This window comes from Pollicipes pollicipes, unplaced genomic scaffold (assembly GCF_011947565.3).
Source record: "Pollicipes pollicipes isolate AB1234 unplaced genomic scaffold, Ppol_2.1 Scaffold_3657;HRSCAF=4291_pilon_pilon_pilon, whole genome shotgun sequence".
NCBI lineage: Eukaryota > Metazoa > Arthropoda > Thecostraca > Pollicipedomorpha > Pollicipedidae > Pollicipes > Pollicipes pollicipes.
The window spans coordinates 41,908-65,856 of NW_023596342.1; the positions used below are offsets into that span (position 1 = coordinate 41,908).

Here is a 23,949-nt window from a genome sequence, read left to right on the forward strand (position 1 = left end):
GCGGCGCCCTGTGCGATAGTCAGCGCGACTTCGGAGGGAGCCCGGGTGCGGCATACCCTCCCGACTTCTACAGCGCGGTGGAAGCGTCAGACTTAAGCAGCTTCGCCCCTCCCCCCTCCCTTTGCCATGCGACAGGGCCGCGCTCCGCACGCACACGCAATTTGTACGGATGGAGATTGATATGGGTAGCAGTAGGCACACGCCATGTTCCGCTTCATCACAAATCGGCCCACGAATGACGATGATGTCCCTGTCAGTCGACGCGCACACCGACTGACGACGGTCTATCATGAGCTCGCCAGAAAATGGCCGCGGTCTCCAGCTTCAGTCCGACGAAAGTCTCAACAGAAACTCGTATGTGTGTATTTCGGTCTGGTCAGCGCACAGAGGCAAGGGAAGGCACACAGCCCGTGTGGAGCAAGCAAGCTCACCATAATGCCACCATTGAACACAGCTGAACAGAACAGGAAGCGGGAAGCGGGCGGGACAGAAAGACAGAAGGGCAAGAGGCGGCAGGCGAAGGCGGATAAACTCAGCGGTCCGCCATCACAACCGGAAGCGGTCCTCACTCTGCGGCGTCGCACTCGGCCCAGGTCAGCGACACATTCACGGGGCCTGTATTCCCTGGTCCACTTCACAACTAAACACACGACTATTTAAGTACACGGCCGAGGCGCCATTAAACTACCCGACGTCCTCGACTTGCCATGCACGGCGCGTTACTCCACGCGCGCTGGATTAATATCTTGGCCGGTCGGAGCGCGTCTGTTTAGCGTTTGCGCCGCTTGGCGTCGCTAGTGGGCGCCTCAGCAGGTCGGTTGTGCTGGCGAACCCGCACGGTCTCATTGAAGCGCACCTGCCGGGCGGAAGGAAGCAGCAGGTCAGCAGCGCTCTCTGACCCGAATCGTCGGCATGTCGGCTTCAACGAATCACCATCCGACAGTCCATGGGCGGGTGGCGTGATGTAACAGAGCCAGCCCGCAGTGATCGAGTCAGTGTCGTTCAGGCCAGCTCGCTTGTAGTGCAGGGGACCCTGCCAGATTTCACAAGTCTGAGAGGCTCATATGCAGCATGATACTTCGTGCTCAAAAACGCTCTGAACCCCCCGCCCTGACGACAGATCTCCCACGCAGGTCGGTGAACTACTGAAGAAACGCTACAGTACCCATGACGGATACCACCGATCACATCACTGATGGTAATGACGTGCCGGGACGGCGCAGTACCACTGACACCACTGCACGCCACCACTGACGCGACTGCCGGCGTTACTGACGTGTCGGACAGTGCACTACCGCCACACCGACGCCCCCCGGAGCCGGTAATTCCTGACATGTGACAGTGCACTACTGCCGTACTGACGCCGCGGAGCCGGTCACTACTGACGTGTCGGACAGTGCACTCCCACCGCACCGACGCCCCGGAGTCGGTCCCCACTGACGTGTCGCGACGGCTGGCTGCCAGATGACATGCTGCTGAGGTCGGAGCCGATGGAGAGCGTGTCGCCGCTGGCCTCCTCCAGCGACTCCATCACCGACGGCGTGAAGCTGAACTCCAGCGAGCCGGCGTCCGGCTCGGCCGTCTGCTCCGTAGCCGTCGCGCTGTCGGCCGCGCGTCACGCCACGTCACGCGCAGAAGAGGTCCGCCGGGTGTTACGAGCGTCACGCGGGACCGCAGTCCGTCAAGGGCGGGGCCAGGTGCGCCACAGAGCGACACGGCGCCCAGGGGCGTGTTCAAGCACTCCGCACCTGCCAGCGAAGGCCAACAATACACATCCCTCAGCAGGACCGCCAGCCAGAAGCGACTCATCCCAAGCACATCCCACCCCGCGGTGCCGCCGTCCAGACCTCACACCGCCGCTACTGCCGCCGCCGCCCGGCCGGCACGCCCACCTGTCCGTGTCGGCCCAGCTGCTGACGCTGGCGGCGTCCTCCACGGCCTCGCTGAGCACGGCCAGCCGGTGCAGCTCGGTCCGCGCCGGCAGGGAGGTGGCCAGGTACACGCCGCCGGCGGCGCCGGCCGGCGCCAGGAAGCGCGCGCCGGCCAGCTCCAGCTGGCTGACGGCCGGCGGCACCGCGTCCGCGTCACGGAACGAGCCGCGCGCCACCTCCACCACCTCCACCGCGTGGAAGTGGAAGATGAAGAGGAACGGCGCCTGGTACGCTGCGGTGAGGGCGAGAGATGAGCGTGAAGCGAGGGCACAACATGCCACACATTTTTAGCGTTGCTCTGAACGTACCCGCGGTTTAACCTCCTTTGACTGCTCGTTACACCGATTCAGAATGTTCACGAACACACACCACGAACACTACAGATCGTGATAAGGGCTTGATGTGTCAATACATCTGGGTCAAAAAGTACACACCCACTCGCACAAACCTTAGTATCTTCTTTATAACTTCCCTGTCTATACCACTGGGTTCCAAAGGGACTCTCAGCTGTCTGCTCCAGCGGAGCCACCGCCCGTGAGCTCACCGAAGGCCAACGGCAGGCGGGTCCACTTGATGTCCTGCTTGCGTGAGCGCGAGCCGAACTGGTCGACGAACACGCCCAGCTCGTGGTAGCAGAGCAGGTACTCCTTCTCGGAGACGGCCAGGATCGCCACCGGGAACGAGCGCATCTGGCTGGTGCCGTACACGATGTACGCCAGGCTGGCGTCCGACGAGTCCAGGAACTCTGCCCAACGCGCGGTCAGACCCGCGGCGTTAAACATAGCAGACAGCGGCGGGGCTCGACGGCGACGCCCGCGTCACCGCCGTCTCCCGTCCTCGCGGGGTGTGCACACGCCTCAGCAGACCGTGCCGCGGATCCAGCACACCAGACCAAGCCATCGCGCCATCCGGATCTGGACATCTGGACATTTACAGACTGACCAGCGTGCATCGCCGCCTGCTGCTTGCCCCCCGGGGCCACTGCGAACCAATGATGTCACGGGCTGGGCACCAGTGTGTCCGAGCATCTCCCCGGCCTCCGGAGCGAACCAAATGCTGTCACCGGTCGAGTACCAGTGTGTCCGAACATCGCTCCAAGTGCTCAGCACTGGCGCTGACGTGCGATCCACACTTGACTCCGCCAGAACGCTGGAGGCAACCACTGCTTTGACTGACCTTCAATGGCAAAGTTGCAGAGGTCGACCTCAAAGAAGCGGTCGGTGCCGATGATGATGGAGCTGGAGGTGAAGTGCAGGCAGGTGGCCGGTTCCTGCGTGCTGAACTGCTTTACCAGCTGGTAGGTGGTCAGGTCGTAACTCCAGCGGAATAGGCTAAAGAACGGCGGACCAAAGCTCGGTCAACGGTCACCACCGTCCCGGCAACAGGCACTGGAAGGCAGCCCACCGCGCCAGGCGACCCTGGCGAATACGGATCGCCAATGAGGCGACGGGCGGCCCGCGTAGCCTATCAGGTATACAGCTGGAAATACAGATGACGCTTATTTTGGTACTCATGTAACGTGTTTGAGGCGAGGTCTGCCTCACCAGGCCCGCTTAGACAGGACAGTGGCCTAGTGCGTTCGGTTTGAGGCGTCGTCAGCGGCTCACCAGACGCGGTTGGAGGAGGCGGCGCACACGAACGCCTGCTTGTCGCCGGTGGCGCCGGCGGCCAGTAGGTGGCAGCTCTGCAGGCCCTCCAGTCGCCAGGCGTCCAGTCGGGCGGCCGACACCGAGGCCGCTTCGGCGCAGGCGCGCACCGCGTTCAGCGGCGCCACACGCAGCTCGTGCTCCTTGCCTGTCGGCGGCCGCGGTCGGCTGTGAGCGCGCCCGGAGCCCCCCCCCCCCCTCCCCCCCACCACCCGCAGCACGGCGCGATGCTGCAGACTAAAGAGGCTGACAGATATGTTGGCGTCTAGACTGGAGCGCTTCAGTCGAAACCTTAAGACAATGAGCACGCACTGCTAGCCTTTAAAGGGACGGGAAAGCTGGCTGTGAGGGTACGTGCGACATGCTCACGAAGACACCGAGTTACCATGGAAGAAACCGTGACGCATGCCTCACTCCAAATCTCTTTGCTATAGTCCCAAGCAGAGGACGCTTTCGAATTCAGCAAAACTTTGCACGGCACGTATGCGTTACAAAAGCGGAATCCCACGTTGCCTTGCAATGTAGAAGCGTGCACTAGATAAGCCAACAGTCACGTGACTTTGTGTGTATATACATACATACATATACATATATATATATATATATATATATATATATATATATATATATATATGTATGATGTATGTATGTATATCTAATACCACTAAACCGAGAACGGCTAGATGGCTATATGACCAGAGTGTCCGGTCGGCAAAGAGGGGCTAGCGCATCGCATTAAACCAAACCCACGTGTGTGAACGGGTGGGGTATGCCTTAGCTATAAAACATGCGACACAAGCAAATGCAGCGTTGATTTCGGCTGGCTAACGCGTACATTTCACAAAAGAAAGCCAGCGGGTCGAGTTGCCCATAACTCGCCTGGTATATCTTAGTTGACCAGTGTGCCTGCGAGTCTATGCCATGTTACAGCTGATACCCCTCTTTCTATTTGGACACGTATGCTAGCCAGCTAAGACAGGTGTTGCCGATGTGGTGGTATGTATATCGGTTTGTGGCTGCACCAGCGCGGCACCTTGGTCTGGGCAGGCCAGCCTGGCCAGCAGCAGAGGCCCACCTGCGATGAAGACCAGCTGGTCAACCTCGGGCACGGCCCTCATCATGAGCACAGGCGGGAAGCCGTCCACCTTGATGCGTCGCTCCGTGCGGCCGTCGGTGAGCGACAGCGAGTACAGGCCGTCCTCCGTGCCGAGTAGCATCAGCTGGCGGCCGGAGGCGGTCACGGGGTCAGCACAGGTCACGGGTGTTAGCACAGGTCACGGGTGTCAGCACAGGTCACGGTGTCAGCACAAGTCACGGGTGTCAACACAGGTCACGGTGTCAGCACAGGTCACGAGTGTCAGCACAGGTCACGGTGCCAGCACAGGTCACGGGTGTTAGCACAGGTCACGCGTGTCAGCACAGGTCACGGTGTCAGCACAGGTCACAGGTGTCAACACAGGTCACGGGGTCAGCACAGGTCACGGGTGTTAGCACAGGTCACGGGTGTCAGCACAGGTCACGGTGTCAGCACAAGTCACGGGTGTCAACACAGGTCACGGTGTCAGCACAGGTCACGGTGTTAGCACAGGTCACGTGTGTCAGCACAGGTTACGGTGTCAGCACAGGTCACAGGTGTCAGCACAGGTCACGGGGGTTAGCACAGGTCACGGGCGTCAGCACAGGTCACGGGTGTCAGAACAGGCCACGGCAGCGTCGGATTGCATGTCGCTCCACATTGCACTGCAGCTCAGCTTGCGGTTACGTCACATGCAATGAGTCACGACACAGATTCGCGGGTGTCATCTGCGCATCACACCTGCACAAACGCCTCAGTAAAAAAAAACATAATATCTCAGTCACAATGCCGTCGCACTGGTGATCACGCCGGCCACGCTGGACGCGGCAAACCCGGAGCGCCGACGCCCGGCGCGGCCGGCCGTCCGCCGTCCCACCTGGTCGGTGACGAGGTGCGCGCAGTTGATGTCGATGCAGTCGGCGCCGTCGGCGGCGTACACGAGGCTGGCGCGGGCTGAGCCGCGGCCGTCGGCCGGCCCGGCGGCGGCCGGCGGCGGCACCAGCGACTCCAGCAGGCCCACCCACTGCTGCTTCTCCGGCAGGCTGCTGCACAGGAACTGGTACGACTTGGCCGGCCAGCAGGTCGTCTCCTGCACGATGCCCACCTGTGTGTGGGGCGGCGGCGCGCGGCGTTACGAGGGACACGACAGCGGGGCATCCCTCAACATCCCCCTCCGCCACGTCAACAGAGGCCCCAAGGGCTAACGGTCGTCTGGGCCCGGCACACAGCTGTAACACGGAGCGGCCGTATTCAGCTGCTGCATTCGGACGTCGTACACGGTATTTCTCTGATTACATTTACACTCTACGCAAACACTCCCAGGACAAGTGGGGCCAAACCTAGAATGCGCTCAGCATTTCGACGACTTAGACCGAGCGATGACTCACTACCGATGGGCAGCCCCTCGATCCCTTCGTCGGATGACACATCCATCACAGCTGCCACAGAACGCACCGCGGCAACTGACAACCTACCGCTGCCGGCTGCGTACTCCGCCATCCCGCCTCGCTCGCCACCAGGAGACGGGCCGGCCTGCCCCGACCGGCCCGCCACCCGCGCCACACGCCGATACCGGGGGCCGTACCTTGAACACGTAAGGCAGGTCGCGGCGGGCCAGCTGCGGCACCTCGGAGTACGCCACGTCGGCGTCCACGTGCACGTGGCCCGAGCGGAGGTCGATGGTCTGCAGCGGCGCCGGCGCCGGCCCGCCCGGTGACGGCTCCTCGGCGTACAGCGTCAGCTGGCCCTCCTCCACGCGCAGGAAGCGACGCTCCCAGCCGGCCTTTCCGGGCCTGCCGGACGCGAGGCGCACGGACTGGTCACCGCCCGCCGCTGGGTCATCATGTCCGTCACGGACTGGTCACTGCCCGCTGTTGGGTCATCATGTCCGTCACGGGCCGGTCACCGCCCGCCGCTGGGTCATGTCCGTCACGGGCCGGTCACCGCCCGCCGCTGGGTCATCATGTCCGTCACGGGCCGGTCACCGCCCGCCGCTGGGTCATCATGTCCGTCACGGGCCGGTCACCGCCCGCCGCTGGGTCATCATGTCCGTCACGGACTGGTCACCGCCCGCCGCTGTAATGATGGCCCCGCTGGGCCATCATTGGGGTCTGAATCCTGGGACTTCCTGTTCGCATGCCGCCCATTGCCTTTGTTGGTATTGGTATTGGTGGCACGGGAATGAATAGTGAACCATACAAACGCCCAATTTATCCCTCTTCGGAGCACCTATGAGCCCTAATTCAGCTGTCGTACCGTAACAAGCACAGCGATCCACATGCCCATCTGGGTACAACGACCCAGCCCTGCACCTGCACACACTGATCCCACTACGAACCCGGTGCCCCTGACCCCGCCACGCACCTGGCGCCCCTGACCCCGCCACGCACCTGGCGCCTCGGACCCCACCACGCACCTGGCGCCCCTGACCCCGCCACGCACCTGGCGCCTCGGACCCCACCACGCACCTGGCGCCCCTGACCCCACCACGCACCTGGCGCCCCGGACCCCGTCACACACCTGGGCACCCGGATCCAGCCGCGGCCGGCGGTGGGCGTGTCCTCGGAGGGCTGTCGGGGCGGCTTGGGTGGCCCGGCGACACGGCGCACGGCCGGCGAGGCGTCCGACTGCTGCCACGAGTCGGAGAAGTGCCGCGCCAGTGCCGCCGGCAGGCCGCAGGTGCGCGGCAGCTCGCCGGCGCACTGCAGCGGGAGGCGGCGTCAGCGGCACCCGGCGCACGGCGGAGGAGACGCATGCGCACCCGGCCGGGGCACCGACGGCCATACTGATGAGGGAGTCTTAAGAGCTTCAGCTTTCAAAACTGCCGACTTGGAGGTCCACCGACACACCGAGAACAGTCGGCAATGCTGTGCGATTTCCAGCTTGACTGCAGAGCTCATGGAGACACATCAAGCTGATGCATCACGACAACCAAACTGAGATCCTCTCCATCCGATCAAGGACGCCAGCCCCGCTGCTGATCGCCGGCCGCGGGCCTATCACCCGACTGCACCGGGGGGAGAGCGGTGGCCACGTGCCACCCGCCACAGTGCCCATACCTTGGGGTGCGGTGATGTGGCACTCGGCACAGCGCCCGTACCTTGGGGTGGGCAGTGATGTGACACTCGGCACAGCACCCGTACCTTGGGGTGCGGTGATGTGACACTCGGCACAGCGCCCGTACCTTGGGGTGGGCAGTGATGTGACACTCGGCGCAGCGAGCGGCCGTGCGTCCGAAGCGCACCGGGCCCAGGCAGGCGGCGCACTTGGCGGCCCGCGTCATCAGGCCCGTGTCGAACCGGTGCGGGATGTTATGGTGCATGCGCTGCGGCGTGGGCGTGGGCGTGGCTGGCGGCGGCGGCGCGCGGGCGGGGGCGCCGCGCGCCGCCGGCGTGCTCTGCACCCCCGGCGACTGCGCCAGCAGACGAAGCGCCTGGCGCGACTGCGGCGTGCCGCCCAGGCACGGCGTGTCCGGACAGGTGGGCACTGCCGGCGCACGGGCGGGGTCACGTGCCGGTCTCACGCCACGGCCGAGTTCACGATGGCGGTCGTGTGCGGTTCGTGTGCGACTTGTGAAAATACCTTGCGTCGCTGACTAGCCGGAGCATTTTACCGAACGGTCATTGTTGAGATGAACAACGTATGTCCTGTTGCCATCTCCGCACGGTTATTCCCGTACAAAAAGCAAGACACCAAACCTGTGTGACGGCGACCATCTATCACCTTGCAGCCATTAAAAGATAAATTAATTGTTTGATGTTCCCGATGTTCCCCTGTGACTGCAGCTGGAGGCAAGACACCTGGCTTCAAACCCAGACCGATTACGACATTTAAACATCTACACATTGCTCCTTATGGTGTTGCCTTTTTCATCGGCACTGCGACTGAGCCAATGAGCATACTCCGCCCACACTCATTCTCTTTACATGACCAAATTCATGCAAGAAAAATAAAGAACACATCAAGCAACCATGACACCAGTCAAGACGCTCCAAACATACAACACAAGTCGCAGCCCCACAAACCCCCTGCCAGCGGCCTGTCGTCTTCTCGAGTTACTGTCCGGGCCCTCCAGCGCTCCGTGCCCCGCACCATTCCTCAGCCGCCGCCGGCTCACCTTTGTTGGTAAGGGACACGATCTCGGCCCTGGCCCGGTTCAGCTGGTCGTTGGCCTGTTTGGTGCGCATGCGCTCTCGCTCCAACAGCCGCTCCAGGTCACGGTATTTCAGCGGCACGGGCGTGCAGTTCTCCTTCTGTTTCTCACCGAACAGCCGGTCGGCCAGCGTCTGCGGACGGGCCGGGCGGCGTCAGGGACTGCTGCTGACAGGCAGGCCGGGCAGCGGCCGTGGCGCGGTGATGGACGGGCCGGGCGGCGTCAGGGACTGCGGCTGACAGGCAGACCGGGCAGCGGCCGTGGTGCGCTGATGGACGGGCCGGGCGGCGTCAGGGACTGCTGCTGACAGGCAGGCCGGGCAGCGGCCGTGGCGCGGTGATGGACGGGCCGGGCGGCGTCAGGGACTGCGGCTGACAGGCAGACCGGGCAGCGGCCGTGGTGCGCTGATGGACGGGCCGGGCGGCGTCAGGGACTGTGGCTGAGAGGCAGGCCGGGCAGCGGCCGTGGCGTGGTGATAGACGGGCCGGGCGGCGTCAGAGACTGTGGCTGAGAGGCAGGCCGGGCAGCGGCCGTGGCGTGGTGATGGACGGCCGCTGCTCCGACGCCGCGGCGACAGCGGGACAAGAGCGCCCTCCGGCTTGTCCGGGCCTCGAGAGAGCCCGGGCAAGGAAATGAGTTGACTGGGGATGGAGAGCATCGTTCCGTATTACGTTGTGAATGATGCAAAGCACTACCAAAATAAATGCAATTGCAATGGCTTATGATATATGGCAATATATCATATATTGTCACGTATCATATACATATAGATATAGTGTTCTTGCCGTTTCTGGGCCATTCAAAACCCACAAGACATCCTTCCAAATTCCACACTCAAGATCCAGGACCAAAGCTCAACCTAAATCCCACCCTGGGGCCGTCCGGCGGCCTACCAACACCACCCGCCACCGGTACCAGAGCCGAGCCCGGCTGCGGTGGCCCACACCGCCAGCCGCGGCTCCCGGCCCGTCCCAGCACCGACGACAGACCCACCTTCTTGCGCGGCGGCGCCTCCGACTTGGCCTGCAGGAAGTCGATCAGCTTGGTCTGCTGACCGAGCGTGCCCTCCAGCCGCTGCTCCTTCTCGTCGTAGCTCAGCTGCATCTCCGAGATGACGCCCTCCAGCTCGGCGATCCTGCCCGGCCACGGCAGGTCAACGCCAACGGTCAGCGTTGGCTTACGGCGGCGCGGGCTAAGGCTGGCCGGGCCGGGCAATGGTCAGCACAGGGCAGGCCCCGGCACCCTAGGTTACGATGTTTCGAGCCAGGCTAGATCGGGCATGAGCTTGCTGATGCTGATGGTTGCCAGTTGGTAGCAGTCAGTACGCATAAGAAGCAGCAGGTGAGGACCATGCGGTCCGAGAATTCACCGCCAAAACCAATGGCGCTTCCTGCTACCAACCGCCCGGCCCAGTCGGCGGACGCAGCGCGCGGCGACCCCGGCTGACCTCTCCTTGAAGGCCTCGGCGCGGTCGACGGCCTTCTCGAGCGCCTCGGTCAGCTGGAAGTTGGAGTCCTTGAGCGAGTGGATCTGCGTGAGCAGGCCGGACGTCTCCTCCTTGAGCCGGGCCATCTCGCGCAGCGTCTGCTCCTCGCGCCGCTCCAGCTGGCGCAGCTGCGTCTGCGCCTCCGACAGCTGCTGGTCGTGCTGCGACAGCTGCGCCGACACCCAGCCGTCAGACCAGCGGAGCGCGGCGCCGCCGTCACGTGCGCACAAGATGTCGCCGCCATGGGCGTGGAAAAGGACACAGAACGGAACCGCAGCGCAGCGACAAAGAAAATCTGGGAACGCGCACAGACTGACGGGCATGGACGTTTTTCTCCCGCGCTCCCCAAACACTGGTAATTACTGGGATATCCAACACTCATCAGCATTCTTGCCGCTTGTTAGCGTGCTTGGCGAACCACCAAACGTTTCAGCGTCCCACGAGTGCAGCCCTCGGCTCGCCTGGTTGGTGAGACCGTGTGACAGCTCGCGGTACTCGTCCAGGTCCTTCTTCAGGATGTCACGCTCGGTCTCGACGTCGGCCTCCTGCTCCTGCAGGCGGCGCTCCAGGTCCTGGACGCGCCGCTCCTGGAACAGCTTCAGCGACTTCTCCTCGTTGGCGCCCGCCTTGGCGGAGCGAAGCTCGGTCTGCAGGCGCGCGATCTCGTCCGACAGGGCCGACCTGGCGGGGAGGGGCACACAACGGGCCGTGAGAGACCTGGCGGGGAGGGGTACACAAGACCATGAGAGACCTGGCGGGGAGGGGCACACATCGGGCCGTGAGAGACCTGGCGGGGAGGAGTACACAAAGGGGCCGTTAGAGACCTGACGGGAAGGGGCACACAACGGGCCGTGAGAGACCTGGCGAGGAGGGGTACACAAGACCATGAGACCTGGCGGGGAGGGGCACACAACGGGCCGTGAGAGACCTGGCGAGGAGGGGTACACAAGACCATGAGACCTGGCGGGGCGGGGCACACAACGGGCCGTGAGAGACCTGGCGAGGAGGGGTACACAAGACCATGAGAGACCTGGCGGGGAGGGGCACACAACGGGCCGTGAGAGACCTGGCGGGGAGAGGTACACAAGACCATGAGAGACCTGGCGGGGAGGGGCACAAAAAGGGGCCGTTAGAGACCTGACGGGAAGGGGCACACAACGGGCTGTTAGGGACCTGGAGGGCGGGGGCAAACAACGGGCCGTGAGACCTGGCGGGAGGGACACACAACGGACCATTAGGCTCGAGTCACAAGAACAGGGCGAGACAAAAGGCAGACCTCGGCAGACAGGGCTAACTTGATCCGGAGGGGTGCACACGCAGGGTGTCGTAAGAGATGAGGCCAGAGTCAGTGCGGTCAAAACAAGAACGTTCTAAGCTACCAGCTGGCTCCGTGGTCGCGGTCCTTGGCCAGCTAAGTGGTCCGAGTGGTGCGTGCGAACAATGTTTGAACTGAAGTCTGGCGAAGAGGAACTTTAAGGGATTTAGGGTCTGAAACATCAGCTTAACACAAGGGATCTTTTGTGCCCGCTCGACGATACGTTGTTCTCGTTCGCCTAATCGTGTTATGTGACACCATAAGCATCGGCTACACCCCGGCAGGCTGTGGCCAAGTCCGCAGCCGGTGGGTTGCGCTACACACTGACTTGTTCTGCTCCTGCTTATCTGTGTCGGCCTCCTGCTTCTTCAGCAGCTGCTCCATGTCGGTCAGCTGCGTGTCCAGCGTGGAGCAGAGGTCCTTCAGGGACGAGATCGTCTGTGGTCGGCAGCGACGCGTCAGCTCAGATGCGAGACAAACCACGGCTCCATAAACAACAGCGGTCAGGCTCTAGTAACAGCCGAAGAGTAGTGAGAGCTCCGTTGCATTGGGGACGTGCTCAACACCCGACATTCAAGAGCTTTTCTGGCGTTACATCAACTTATTTGGGTTATACGGCGTACTTTAAGTGACATCGCTGAACTTCGCTCACGTGCTAAACATTGGTAATAAGTCAGGGTAGCATGCTGTACCAGGGCCGCAAAAAGGGAAATAAACACATTTGAAGCGAAGCTGGCATCCCAGTCTCAAAACTCGCGTACCACTCGCCCAGCCCGCCACCCAGCGGCGCCGCCCGGTCCTCACCGCCTCCTGCTGGTCGGCCTTCTTCTGAGCGTCGGCCAGCTCGCGGCGCAGCGCCTCCTCCGTCTCCTGGAGGCGGTGCGTGCGCTCGGTCTGCTGCTGGGCGGCCGCCTGCTGGTCGTCAAGCCGCTCCTGCAGGCGCTGGGCGGCACGCTCGGCCTGCTCGCGCTGGCCGGCGGCCGCCGCGCCCTCGGCCAGCTCCCGCTCCAGCGCGCGCACCTGTTCCACCCAGCGGCCCACCTCCGTCTGTGTGCGGACGGGCACGTGGCTGGTCAGAAGGGCCCGGCTCGGACGCGGCAAGGGAAGGCCGTCGGGCCCACCGATGCGAGCGGTCGGTACTTCATTCCGGCTGAGAACGGCTTCATTCAACATTCCGGCTGAGAACGGCTCTCTTCGCTGGGGACGACTGACTTCCAAATCAGCACACAGACAGAACGATGGGACGGTCCGAATCGCTCGGCACATGGTCCGAATCTTAAGCGTCAAGTCCACTTTTACAAACATCTTCAAAAGTCCAGGATTTATGAGGACGATCATCGTGACAACGATCTTTCAAAGCCTATCTTAGAAACAATACTTGTAAACGTAGAGTAGCGCATGAACGTGAGTGGATTCTGTGCATTTGCATATGCATTTACACACACACCTGGATTTGTTGCTTTTCTACAAGTTCCTTTGGTCTACAAATGAAACACCGTACTTGCTGGTGCACAAACTTGTATCCTGTCTTATCTACGAGTACCCCATTCCGTCTTGCTTGAGCAACAACCTAAGTCTAGTTCCGTTTACGCGACCGCTTCCAATTTTCTCCCTGTGCTTCGCCTCCCCCGTCATTGATGCGTGCATCCCTCCTGTTTCCAGACGCCCCCGGCGCGCCTCGCCGACCGACTGACTCACCTCGTGCGCCTTCTTCAGCTCGTGCGCCTCGCGACCGTGCCGCTCCACGTCGCGTTCGGCGCGCTCGAGGCCGGCCTGCCGCTCGGCCAGCTGCTGCTCGAGCCGGCCGGCGCGCTGCGTCAGCTCGGTCCGCTCCGCCACCCAGCCGGCCTCGGCCTGGCGCAGCTCGGCCAGCGCCGCCTCGGCCGCTCGCGCCTCCCGGTTGGCGATGCGCACGTCGATCTTCCAGTCGGCGACCTGCTTGTCCTTCTGCGGCGCGGGCGGCGGAACGGCTCACAGAGACGGGCTTACGTATTACGCTGGCGTTTGGTGAGTGAGTGGACAAGAAATCTTCTTCGCGGTACAAAGTTAAGGTTGGTTTACAGACAGCTACGTCAGATTCGAGCTGGACATGACTACGACAGGATGCGTACTGGACCATTACAAGTCATCATATCACATTTGATGTGACGTGCCCGACAGCGAGATGAAAGGTCGGCGAACGCGGCCGGCCGGGCGACGACACGTACCAGTCTGATCTGGTCCTGCAGCTCGGCCACCTTGTGCCGGTCCACGGCGCCGCGCTCCCGCGCCGACTCCAGCTGCTTCTCGGTCCGCTCCAGCTGCGTCTCCAGCACCAGCTGCGACTGCTTCAGCTTGGCCAGCTCCTCACTGCCGGCAGACGGGCGGTGTTTACCAGGCGCGACGGACACTGATTTGTCCAGAGGCGGTAGCCGGGAGAATACACAAACAGGACGGAAAGACAAATAATGAGCATGTCATTGCACAAAAAAAGGGACAGAATGGCGGGAGACCAAAGAGAATAAGACACGCAGGAGCGTTGTTTCACAAAATGAGTTGGAGGTGGAGGGGTTGCTGAACAGTGAAAATGACCCAACCTACACCCAAAATATGCCAACAAACAGGCTTCTCCCAGGATTTTGCCCACTTTGTCCAAAGGTTGGGGGCATATCAGTGTCGCCCCCCCCCCAAATTGAAAGAAAACTACACTCCTGAAGACAACACAATAACATGACAACAGGAGGGCCAGATGGCAGCCAAAAACAAAGCATGAGAGTCAATAAGCCGGTATGCAAGCAAATCATAGAACAGCAGAGCAAGAAGGTAGGCAGATGTGGATTAAGCAACACGAGAGTAGGACAGAAACATGCTTGGTCAGCACTGTGAAAGAGGGACTCCGTGAAATGTGAGGGGGGGGGGGGGGGGGCGCCCGACGGGGTGTAGGCCCATCCACCTGTCGTGCGGCTCGGCGGCGCTGGCGTTGGCCAACTGGTGCTGCAGCGTCTCGTTGCAGTGCTCCAGCTTGTTGAGCGACTCCTCCAGGCCCAGGAGGGTGGTCTCCAGCTCACAGATGCGCTGCTGGTGATCCTCTGTAACCACGCCCGGGTCAGACGCCCCGCACGGCACCACCCCCAGACGTCCGCAGTACGGCAAATACGGGGCGTGCCCCGACCTCCCCGGGCGGTGGATGGACGGCCTCTGTAGCTGAACTGCCCTTTAAAATCCACCTCCCGAACTACAGCCGCAAGTCTCTAAACACGACCAGCGGCCCAGCCACTCAATACCGCAGGGTAGCCGGTCATCGCCAGCCTTCCGAACACAACCAGTGGCCCAGCTACCCGACGCCGCCATGTAACCGGCCGTCGCCAGCCGTCCGGAGCGCACAAGCGGGGCCGCGCCACGCCGCGCGTGCGTGCGTGCGTGCCGTACCCTCCTTGTCCTGGGTGACGCGCAGGTCCTGCAGCATGGCGTCGCGCTCCTGGTGCGCCGCCTCCAGCTGGGCCCGCAGCTCGGCCGCCTCGGCCAGGTGCGTGTCCCGCAGACCGGCCAGCTCGGCCTCGCGCGCCGACAGCGCAGCAGCCGACTGCTCCCGGCGGGCGCGCGCCGACTGTCGGCAGAGCGGGGTGTCGGCGGCGGAGCGGAGTGTCGGCGGCGGCGGGTATGGCGCGACACGGTGGCGGAAGCACAGGCGGCGTGATACAAAGGGAGAGGCACAACATGAGACCTGAGAGAGGGACACGGCGGTGGGACTCAAGGCAGGCGACGGCGGATGATGACAGCAGTTCCTAAGTTGGCAACGTCAGCAGCAGAAACAGCCACAGACACCACGTCGCCGTGGCTGTCACACTGCTGCGGACGCGGCAGTACAGCTAGAGACACAAACAACTCTATCAACACCGCCCACCGATAAGGCTGAACGACGTCCTACGGCCATCGCGCAAGAGAACAAAACAGATTCAGTATCGAACAAACCCCAGAACGCCGTGCACCCAGCGTTTAAACCCATCCCCAGTTCATGCTTGGCCACCGCTGGACAGTCCCGCACCCGGTGCCCGGTACCGGCTGCCCACCTGCAGTTGCTCGGCGAGCTCGGCCGTCTGGCGGCGCTGCTCGGCCAGCTGGCGCTCCAGCTGGGCGGCGGCCGCCGAGCCGCCTTGCTGGCACCGATCGGCGCGCGCCTCGGCGTCGCCGCGCGCGCGCGCCAGCCGCTCGGCCTCGGCACGCAGCCGGTCCCGCTCGGCGCGCAGCTCTGCCAGCTGCGCCGCGTCGGCCGTCGTCTGTTCCAGCTGCCGACGGTCAGGCGGCGTCACGACGGGCGGGGACACTCCAACACGGTCACGTGAGCGCGTTGGCGTACGGAAAACCTGAGCGTGCTGGACAGATACACACAACCTTCGTAGACACGCCGGGAATGCTCTTGGCATGAAGATGTCGAAGGTAAACACATGCCATTTCCCGGAAGAGAGCGAAGCACGGTGTTAGCGCCAGGGAAAGACGGTCGGACAGCACGTAACGCATATGACGCCTTTAGACAACTTGGGCCCGAACGCCGCTAGAGCCAGACACCACGTGGAGCCGTGGGCAGCTCAGTCACGCCCCGGGGCGTCGGACTGACCCCCTCCTCACCTGTCGCTCGAGCCGTCGCTGGTCGCGCGCCGCCTGCTGCAGCTGCGCCTGCAGCTGGTCGCGGTCGCGCTGGCCGGCGGCGAGCTGCTGCTGCAGCTGGAGCAGCTGCTGCTGCGAGGCGGCCGTCGTCTGCTCCAGCCGCTGCTGCAGTCCGGCCGAGTCCACTCGGCTGCTGTCCAGTACCTAGCGAACGGGCCCAGCCGGTCACCGAAACGGTCCACAACGGGAGCCCTTGCTCGCGCGTCTCGTGCCATTTACCCGGAGACACACCCATTATCCGAGGGGCATACACGCACGCCCAGCAATCCAGTCTCGTGCCATTTACCCGGGGACACACCCATTATCTGAGGGGCATACGCGCACGCCCAGCAGTCAAGTCTCGTGCCATTTACCCGGAGAAACACCCATTATCCGAGGGGCATACACGCACGCCCAGCAATCCAGTCTCGTGCCATTTGCCCGCAGACATACCCACTATCTGAGCGGCACACGCGCTCACCCAGCAGTCCAGAGTCGCTCACCAGCTCAGTCATTCAGTCAGACTTCTTCTTGGCTCGAAGTCTTGGTTGGTCTTTTGGTCTTAGTCACCGTACAACCGTGTTGGGAAGGTCGCGCGGCGCGGTGTGACGCCTTCCAAACACTCAAAATACTGCAACTTCCGTGGAAGCAGCACTCACACTGGTCGCACTTCAGCAGAACCAGCACGCACAAAAAAATGCGGATTGACAGGCAAAATGGAGCGATCTAACTGGCATCCCAACACGTTGGCGCTTCAATTTTCATTTCGGCCGCCTATTATCCCAGTGACTTAGTCGTGCCCTCCGATCCGAACGAGGCGGCGCTCCGGTCGCCCACGACAAGACGTACCTCCTTGACCTTGTGCTGGTTCTGTTTGGCGGCCTCCTCGGCCGTCTTCCTGGCCTCCTCGGCGGCATTCAGCTGGCTCTGGCAGCGCTGCAGGTTCTCCAGCGAGAAGTGGTACTTCTCCTCCATCGACTTGCACTCGGCCTGGTACCGCTGCGGGCAGACGGCGGTTCAACGAACGCTCTCCCCGTTCCACGACAGTCATAGTAAAGCTCGGGCCTCAGACAGCTTGGTGACGTCATTCATATTACTGCTAGGCACATGCAACGTCACATCCATGCAAGGATACCGATGGTGCAGTGGTTACGCAGCGCGTCTGAGAAACCAGAGGTGCGGCGTCCGATTCTCAGCGGTGCCCGCCCATACTGCCAGGGTGAGACATGCGACGCTATATCGCCACAGCACCTGGGTGCGTCGTGGAGCACCGACGCACGCACGCACACACGCGCGCACACACACACACACACACACGCTGCCGCGCAGACAATGGCAAAACCCACGCTGCTCCACGAACTCCACATAACCCGTCTGGCGGCCGGCTGATCCCGTCAGCTCACCTTGACCTCGTCCTGGATGACCTTGAGCCGCTCCTCCTCGTCGCGCTTCCACTTGCGCTTGATGTCCTGCAGCAGCTCGAGCGCGCGCTTCTCGGTCGACATGCGGTCCTTCTTCTCTACCTCCAGCAGGCGAACGTAGCCCTAGCGGCGGGAGGGGAGTCAGGCGCGGCGGCGCAGCGGCGGCGGCGGCGGCGGCGCCACACGCAGGGGCTCAGGACCTGGGTCAGATCAGCGCGAGCGGGGAGGGTCCGGCCGCGGCCGACCGCTCCACCCGCACGCTCAGATTTGCGCAGTGTTTGTCATCATGTGCGAGGGGACGACCACCAGCTGAACACGAGTGCTGGGCCCACACTCGAGGCGCCGCGGGTTCCGACACAGCCCGGTGCTGCACATGGGGGAGAATATGCAGACTCACAGCGGACTTGTCCTCGGCCCGGGCCAGAGCCGCCTCCAGCCGGTTCCGCTCCTCCTCAATCTTCTGTAGACGCTCGCTCTTCTCATCCACCTTCGCGCTCAGCTGGGGAGGAAGGAGAATAGTAGTGCACGCGCCGGTCGAGATAACATCCGATCCAAATACCTCGCTATATATATATATATATATATATATATATATATATATATATATATATATATATATATATATATACGGCACTTTACATGACGCATTCCCTGCGCACAATGTCTTCACTAGCACATCCACCGGTCTCGCGGGACTGCAACATAAATCATAAAGCACAAGCACTCCTCCCCTTCTTCCAGCCGATTTATTCGGCGCTGCCAGCTCGCAAAGCGGTGCCGAGCACAACACCTCCCATCATCCCCCGGGGGTGGCACCCTCCAGCTGGCCGGGAACGAGCGTCGGTACCTGCTTGAGCTGGCTGCCGACCTCGCCGCGCTCGTACTCGTCCAGCCGCTCGCGCAGCGTGTGCAGCTGGCGTCGCTGGGCGCACACCTTCCGTTCCAGCTCGCTAGATGGCTCTGCGTCGGCCGCCGGCAGCAGCGAGCTGCTGCGCTGCCTGCGGACAGCGTCGGCCGCGGCTATCATATGGTGCCAGGCGGCAGCGAGCGACCCCGCCGCACAAGTGGAAACGTGCAGGGACGCGCGACAGGGCGACCCATCGACAATTGCGGTCGCCGTACATTTTTACGATAGGTCCGGCGGGAGCGAGCAAACCTGGGCCGCGGGTCCAACACTGTTGGTTGGTTTGCTGTCTGGATTAGAGCCCTTTCCGCCAGTCACGGCCATTTCAGGGCCATGGGATGAAGGAGAATGGATACGGCCCATCCACCGAGGTTTTGTCCCCACAGAGACCCCTTTGCGGGGTGTGTGCTCGACGCTCGGACGGGGAGCCGCCGGGTGACGCTTCGACTCACTCATGGCTGGCGCATGCAGCCTGCCCCGGACAAGCGGGGCGTCGCGAGGATGCAGGATAAGAAGAGAGAGAACATAAAAGGACAGACTGCCACTGAACGTGTCAAGTTAATGCACGCCAGTACTCGCCAACGGCTTCGTCCGAATACCCGACTTTGCTACGAGTTCGTCCACCCAGCGGGCAACCCACTACCAGCTGAGCAGCCCAGACCAGTCACCCTTGGCACCTCCGTAACCGGACCACCCCCTCGCCCCACCCCGCCGCACTCCCCAGCAGCGGGCCCGCATCACCACTGACCGGTCCTTGAGTGGACGCGTCTCGCCGAGCGGCTTGGTGAACGTGAAGCCGATGAAGGGCAGCTCGCGGCCGGAGAACTTCTGCTGCGAGAGCAGCGAGTCCAGGCTGGGCGACGGCGGCTCGGGCGACACCTCGTCGAAGTTGGACGTGTCGTCCACGCCGTTCACGGTCGGGATGAACGGCGGCACCGCTGCGGCGGGACGGGGGTCAGACTTAGCGTGACAGGTCAGCCACGAGTGACGACGAGACGGTCAGACGCGGCCGCACTAGAGCTCCGCATGCGGCTATCAGCCCAGTGCGCCAGCTATTCGGAGAGCAATGCGTGCAACGCAATCACTGTCCCAACACCCAAACGGTTGATTCGAAGTCATGGCTCACACGGGCCTCCTCACAAGTCCGCCGACCCATCGCGTTGGAACAACAAGCACAGTAAACAGCACGGGCTGCCGCGTGGTGCCGCCGTTCGGCCACAGGGCCGTGGAACCAGCGGCCCACAGCTGTCGGACCGCGCGCGCTCCTCACTGTTGGCGATGTTGTTCCAGTCGACGCTGGTGAAGAAGGCATGCTGCAGCACGTCGGCGTGCGCCAGGCGCCGGTTGTTGTCGGTCAGCAGGCCGGCGATCAGGCTCCAGGCGGCGTCGCTCAGCGCCGGCTCGCTGGGCCGCACCAGGTGCTTCTGTCGCCGGAGGGTGGCGGTGTGAGCGCCACGTCCGGCGCCGCCCCGACGGCAGGTACGGGGCACGATCGGCAGGGCTCGCGCGGCGCCGTCCGCTCATCACCCACCGGACGGCTCGCAGCATCGCTACTGAACACGAGTCAGCGTCGGGCGGACCGTGCAAAATAACTCTACTTCACAACCTTATTGACGAACCTACTCAGGCTACTGAACACGAGTCAGCGTCGGGCGGGCCGTGCGAAACAACCCTACTTCACAACCTTACTGACGAACCTACTCAGGCTACTGAACACGAGTCAGCGTCGGGCGGGCCGTGCGAAATAACCTTACTTCACAACCTTACTGACGAACCTACTCAGGCCACGAGAGGCATTGTGCGCACGGTCTCCTGGAGTCCATCAAGATGCAAGAACGCTTTCACCTACCTTGTGCTGCTGGATGTTGTTGTAGGTCGAGCCCAGCTTGTCATCACTGAACGGTGTTCTTCCAGTGAGCATCTCGAAGGCGACCACTCCGAGGGACCAGTAGTCGCAGTCCTTCTGCACGCGTAAAGGTTACACGTCGATGAGGGTACGCCGGAGGGGGACACCCGCTGTCGTCAACGGAAGCAAATCCAAAGATGACATCGCTTGTTCTGTTACCGTCTAACACACGTCACTGTCACAGTCATAACTTGGCATCGCAGCCGAACGCATCGGTCAAAATTGAACAGTGGTTCAGCGTGCATGAAATAGAACGCAACAGATTCAGTCCTACAATGCAAACCTGGAGATACCGACAAAGCGCTCATAGTTAAGTGACTCACTACGCATATTGAAATTACTGAGGTCAGTGTCGTTGCCACGCCTTGACAGAAACAAGGCCAGCGAAAGTTTCCTGCGGCGGGGACCAAGCTCACGTCTCTCAACCTCAAGATCATCCTCATTCACCAGTCATCACATGACGGGGATCACCAAAGATCTTCTCCACTCGGCCACCACACCGCCCGGGAACAAACCGCACACCGCAGCGCGACACCAGCCCGCCCCCGTCCGCCAGCCCCTGCCCTGACTGACGCCGTAGGCTGGGCTGGCCGGCTGGCGCGCGCCGGCCGTGTTGACGGCGCGCAGCACCTCGGGCGCCAGGTAGTCGGGCGTGCCGACCGGCATGGCGGCCGACACCAGCCCGCCGGCGCCGAGCCGCGCCGCCGAGCCGAAGTCGGCCAGCTTCACGTGGCCGCACCGGTCCAGCAGCACGTTCTCCGGCTTGACATCTCTGGGAGCGGGGCGGCGGCCGGCGGCGTCAGAGGGGCCGCGGCCGGCGGACCGCACCGACGGGCGGGAGCCACGGCAGTCAACAACATAGCTACGCGGCGGCCAGAAGCAGGCAGAATTCACGTCCGTTCGCGTCCACACTTTAACATGAACTGGTTAATCTCAAAGCCAGTAAATTGCGAGCCGAGAGAAAAAGAAGCACAGAAAACTTACATATGGTCGACAAATATCACATCATCACTATCCACGCAATGATGCATCTTGTGGACCTCCTACACGTACGCATTCGACACAATGACTTGGCAACTGACTGGACCAAAATGGCTCTCTGCATTGACCTGTCTGCGTAGCCCCCCTCCCCTTCCCGACTCCCGCACACGCGCCTAACCTGTGCACGTATCCCATGGCGTGCAGATCGTGCAGCGCCAGCGCAATCTCGGCCAGGTAGAAGCGCGCCGTCTCTTCCTCCAGCACGCCGTCAAAGCGGTCCAGCAGCGTCATCAGGTCGCCGCCCGGGTGGAAATCCATCACCAGGTACAGCAGCTGCGAGTCCTGAGCACGGACAGTGGGCAGGCGTGGTGGTGGTGCGTCGCCAGCCTCAGCCTCTGGACGCGGCACGGACAGCCAGACTTACCGAGTACGGGCTTTGATGGCGGCTGGTCATTGCTGGCGGTTCACACCCGAAGAGCTACATCAGACACGCGTCTTCTCTAGGTGGCACACATGCAACATATTTGGTTAGCGAAATCAACACGCAACAAGCGCAGAAACGAATGAGGAAAGAGCATGGCTCAAACTACAACCTAATCAGTGTGCAAATAAATTAATATCGCGAGCATGTGAAAACAAACTTAACAGTGTGTACATGGTGCAGCAAGCGGGGCGCCTCAGGTAATATTTCTTACCTGGAATGCGTAGTGAAGAGCCGTGATCCACGGCGACACGGCCTCAGTCATGATATCCCGTTCCTCTTCATAAAACATCACCTGGAAACGGACTCAACCGGTCACCGAAAACTCACACCACAGGCACGACCGGAACAGCGCACACCACATACACTGACCTTAACAAACAAAACATGGCTTGATTCCGCTCCAACACGCACCACGAACCTCGTATCATTCCGAACGCCCTCATCCAGCACGCCAGCACCTTCCCTCCTCCAGGACTCCACCCAGTCATCACCCGCCCATGCCACCACCAGCCAACGGCAGCGCGTGCCTCACCCCGGTCTGCGCCAGCGTGTCCTGCTTGCGTCCACCCAGCCGTACCCTCGCCCATGCCCCCACCAGCCAACGGCAGCGCGCGCCTCACCCCGGTCTGCGCCAGCGTGTCCTGCTTGCGGAGCGTCTTCATGGCGAACACGTCACCCGAGCGGCGCTCGCGCACCACGTGCACCTGGCCGAAGTGGCCGCGGCCGATCGTCTTGCGCACCTCGAAGTCGGCCGGGCCGACGCGCAGACGCCGCAGCTCGGTCACGATGCCGCGGACTGGCGGCCGGGGCGCGGCCGGTCAGGGTCGGCGCGGCCGGGTGGCACCGCCCGTCACGAGCGAGCGGGCCACGGGCACGGCACGGTCGGTCAGCGGCCGCGGTGTGGTAGACAGGGGCGTGACACGACGATGACCCGGAGGTGGGGATGACCCGTCACTGCTGTCTCCGACGACCACACATTACAGAGCGCACACAGTGATCTATGACCAGCACGATGAAGACAACGCAGTGATCCACAACCAACAAGTAACACAAGAGCAGAACAATTATAGAGGCCAAGCAGAAGATAATTTCAACGCACCGCAATGTGCGACAAAAGCTCCAGAGACAAAGTCATCAGCCCGTCCCGACCGCTCCATGCCGAGCCGCACTCACACTTGCTGACAAAGCCGGCCACCAGGGGGTTCTGCTTCAGGCCGTCCTTGTTGCACTCCTCATAGAGAGCTACGAGCGCGTCCAGCAGGGCATCACGACCGGCCAGCGCCTGCAGCTGGCGCAGGCAGCCGCTGCCGAACGTCTTGCCGGCACGCGCCGCCGCCGCCGGCCGCCGCTGACTGACCAGCTGCTCCAGCCGCGCCGCACGCGCCACGATCGTGTCCTCCGCCATGATCGCGCTGCCGCCAGTGGGTCAGGACGAGGTTAATGGCACTGAGGAGGTGGGGATGACACTCCATTACAGCAGGCAGTCATCAATGGATTGCTCTGGCCCTTCTGTGCTGCACCTGCAACACCAGCTACCAGTTCAAGTGGAGTTGTTTGCTAAGACTTTAGGGTAACTGACAGCTGAAATAAAATGTGTGCAAACCACTTGAAACATGTTCCTACTGAGCTTTAAGAAACTTTAAGATATTTATTGGGGCATCAAGGGCCTTTGTGCTAAGGCTCTTAAGGCCTTTGTTAAAGGCCTTAAGGCCTTTGTGCTCTGCTCTTAAAGTTATCAATCAAAACCTTTGGCACACACAATTTGCACACACATTTTTTTAAAATCTGCACACAAATTACCTGAGCTGAAATCATTTTGACAGTGGGAATGAAAGATCAAACTTAATTTGTTGTAGCTTTCTTTCTTGCTGTGCATCCAAAGACACCAACGGGCATCTCAAGACGTGTTGCTTTTTAGGAAGGCACACCTTGTGTTTTATTAAAATGCAAGCTTTGTACCCTCTCACAAACACTTGGAATATACATATTGGAGCATATTCAGAGATGAAAGTGTGACCTACAAA

At 61.9% G+C, this 23,949-nt stretch overlaps 2 protein-coding genes and 2 long non-coding RNA genes across 4 annotated transcripts; all 4 read right to left on the reverse strand.

The window, feature by feature from the left end:
- Window positions 1-347: 347 nt before the first annotated feature.
- LOC119092914 (uncharacterized) lies at window positions 348-1,928 on the reverse strand. The gene is made up of 3 exons (XR_005093567.1): window positions 1,893-1,928; window positions 1,442-1,601; window positions 348-856 (listed from the first exon to the last, which is right to left on the reverse strand). It is a non-coding gene; the product is annotated as an uncharacterized LOC119092914 (long non-coding RNA).
- Window positions 1,929-2,434: 506 nt separating this feature from the next.
- Window positions 2,435-12,512, reverse strand: LOC119092911 (citron Rho-interacting kinase). Its single transcript, XM_037215810.1, has 15 exons — window positions 12,411-12,512; window positions 11,935-12,044; window positions 10,753-10,972; window positions 10,253-10,461; window positions 9,799-9,940; window positions 8,770-8,938; window positions 8,049-8,138; window positions 7,837-8,000; window positions 7,173-7,354; window positions 6,238-6,445; window positions 5,653-5,757; window positions 4,653-4,797; window positions 3,539-3,668; window positions 3,108-3,262; window positions 2,435-2,676 (listed from the first exon to the last, which is right to left on the reverse strand). The coding sequence occupies exons 2-15, from the start codon at window positions 11,988-11,990 to the stop codon at window positions 2,435-2,437; spliced, it is 2,217 nt and encodes a 738-aa protein (XP_037071705.1). The 5' UTR covers window positions 11,991-12,044; window positions 12,411-12,512.
- Window positions 12,513-13,917: 1,405 nt separating this feature from the next.
- Window positions 13,918-15,106, reverse strand: LOC119092909 (uncharacterized). The gene is made up of 3 exons (XR_005093566.1): window positions 15,015-15,106; window positions 14,539-14,674; window positions 13,918-13,955 (listed from the first exon to the last, which is right to left on the reverse strand). It is a non-coding gene; the product is annotated as an uncharacterized LOC119092909 (long non-coding RNA).
- A 1,579-nt stretch (window positions 15,107-16,685) lies between these two features.
- LOC119092913 (citron Rho-interacting kinase) lies at window positions 16,686-23,192 on the reverse strand. The gene is made up of 12 exons (XM_037215811.1): window positions 23,099-23,192; window positions 22,546-22,721; window positions 22,137-22,217; window positions 21,620-21,783; window positions 21,163-21,232; window positions 20,404-20,517; window positions 19,825-19,978; window positions 19,296-19,492; window positions 18,048-18,149; window positions 17,633-17,773; window positions 17,170-17,228; window positions 16,686-16,689 (listed from the first exon to the last, which is right to left on the reverse strand). Exons 2-12 carry the CDS (start codon window positions 22,585-22,587, stop codon window positions 16,686-16,688), a joined length of 1,128 nt encoding a protein of 375 aa, XP_037071706.1. The 5' UTR covers window positions 22,588-22,721; window positions 23,099-23,192.
- Window positions 23,193-23,949: the final 757 nt, after the last annotated feature.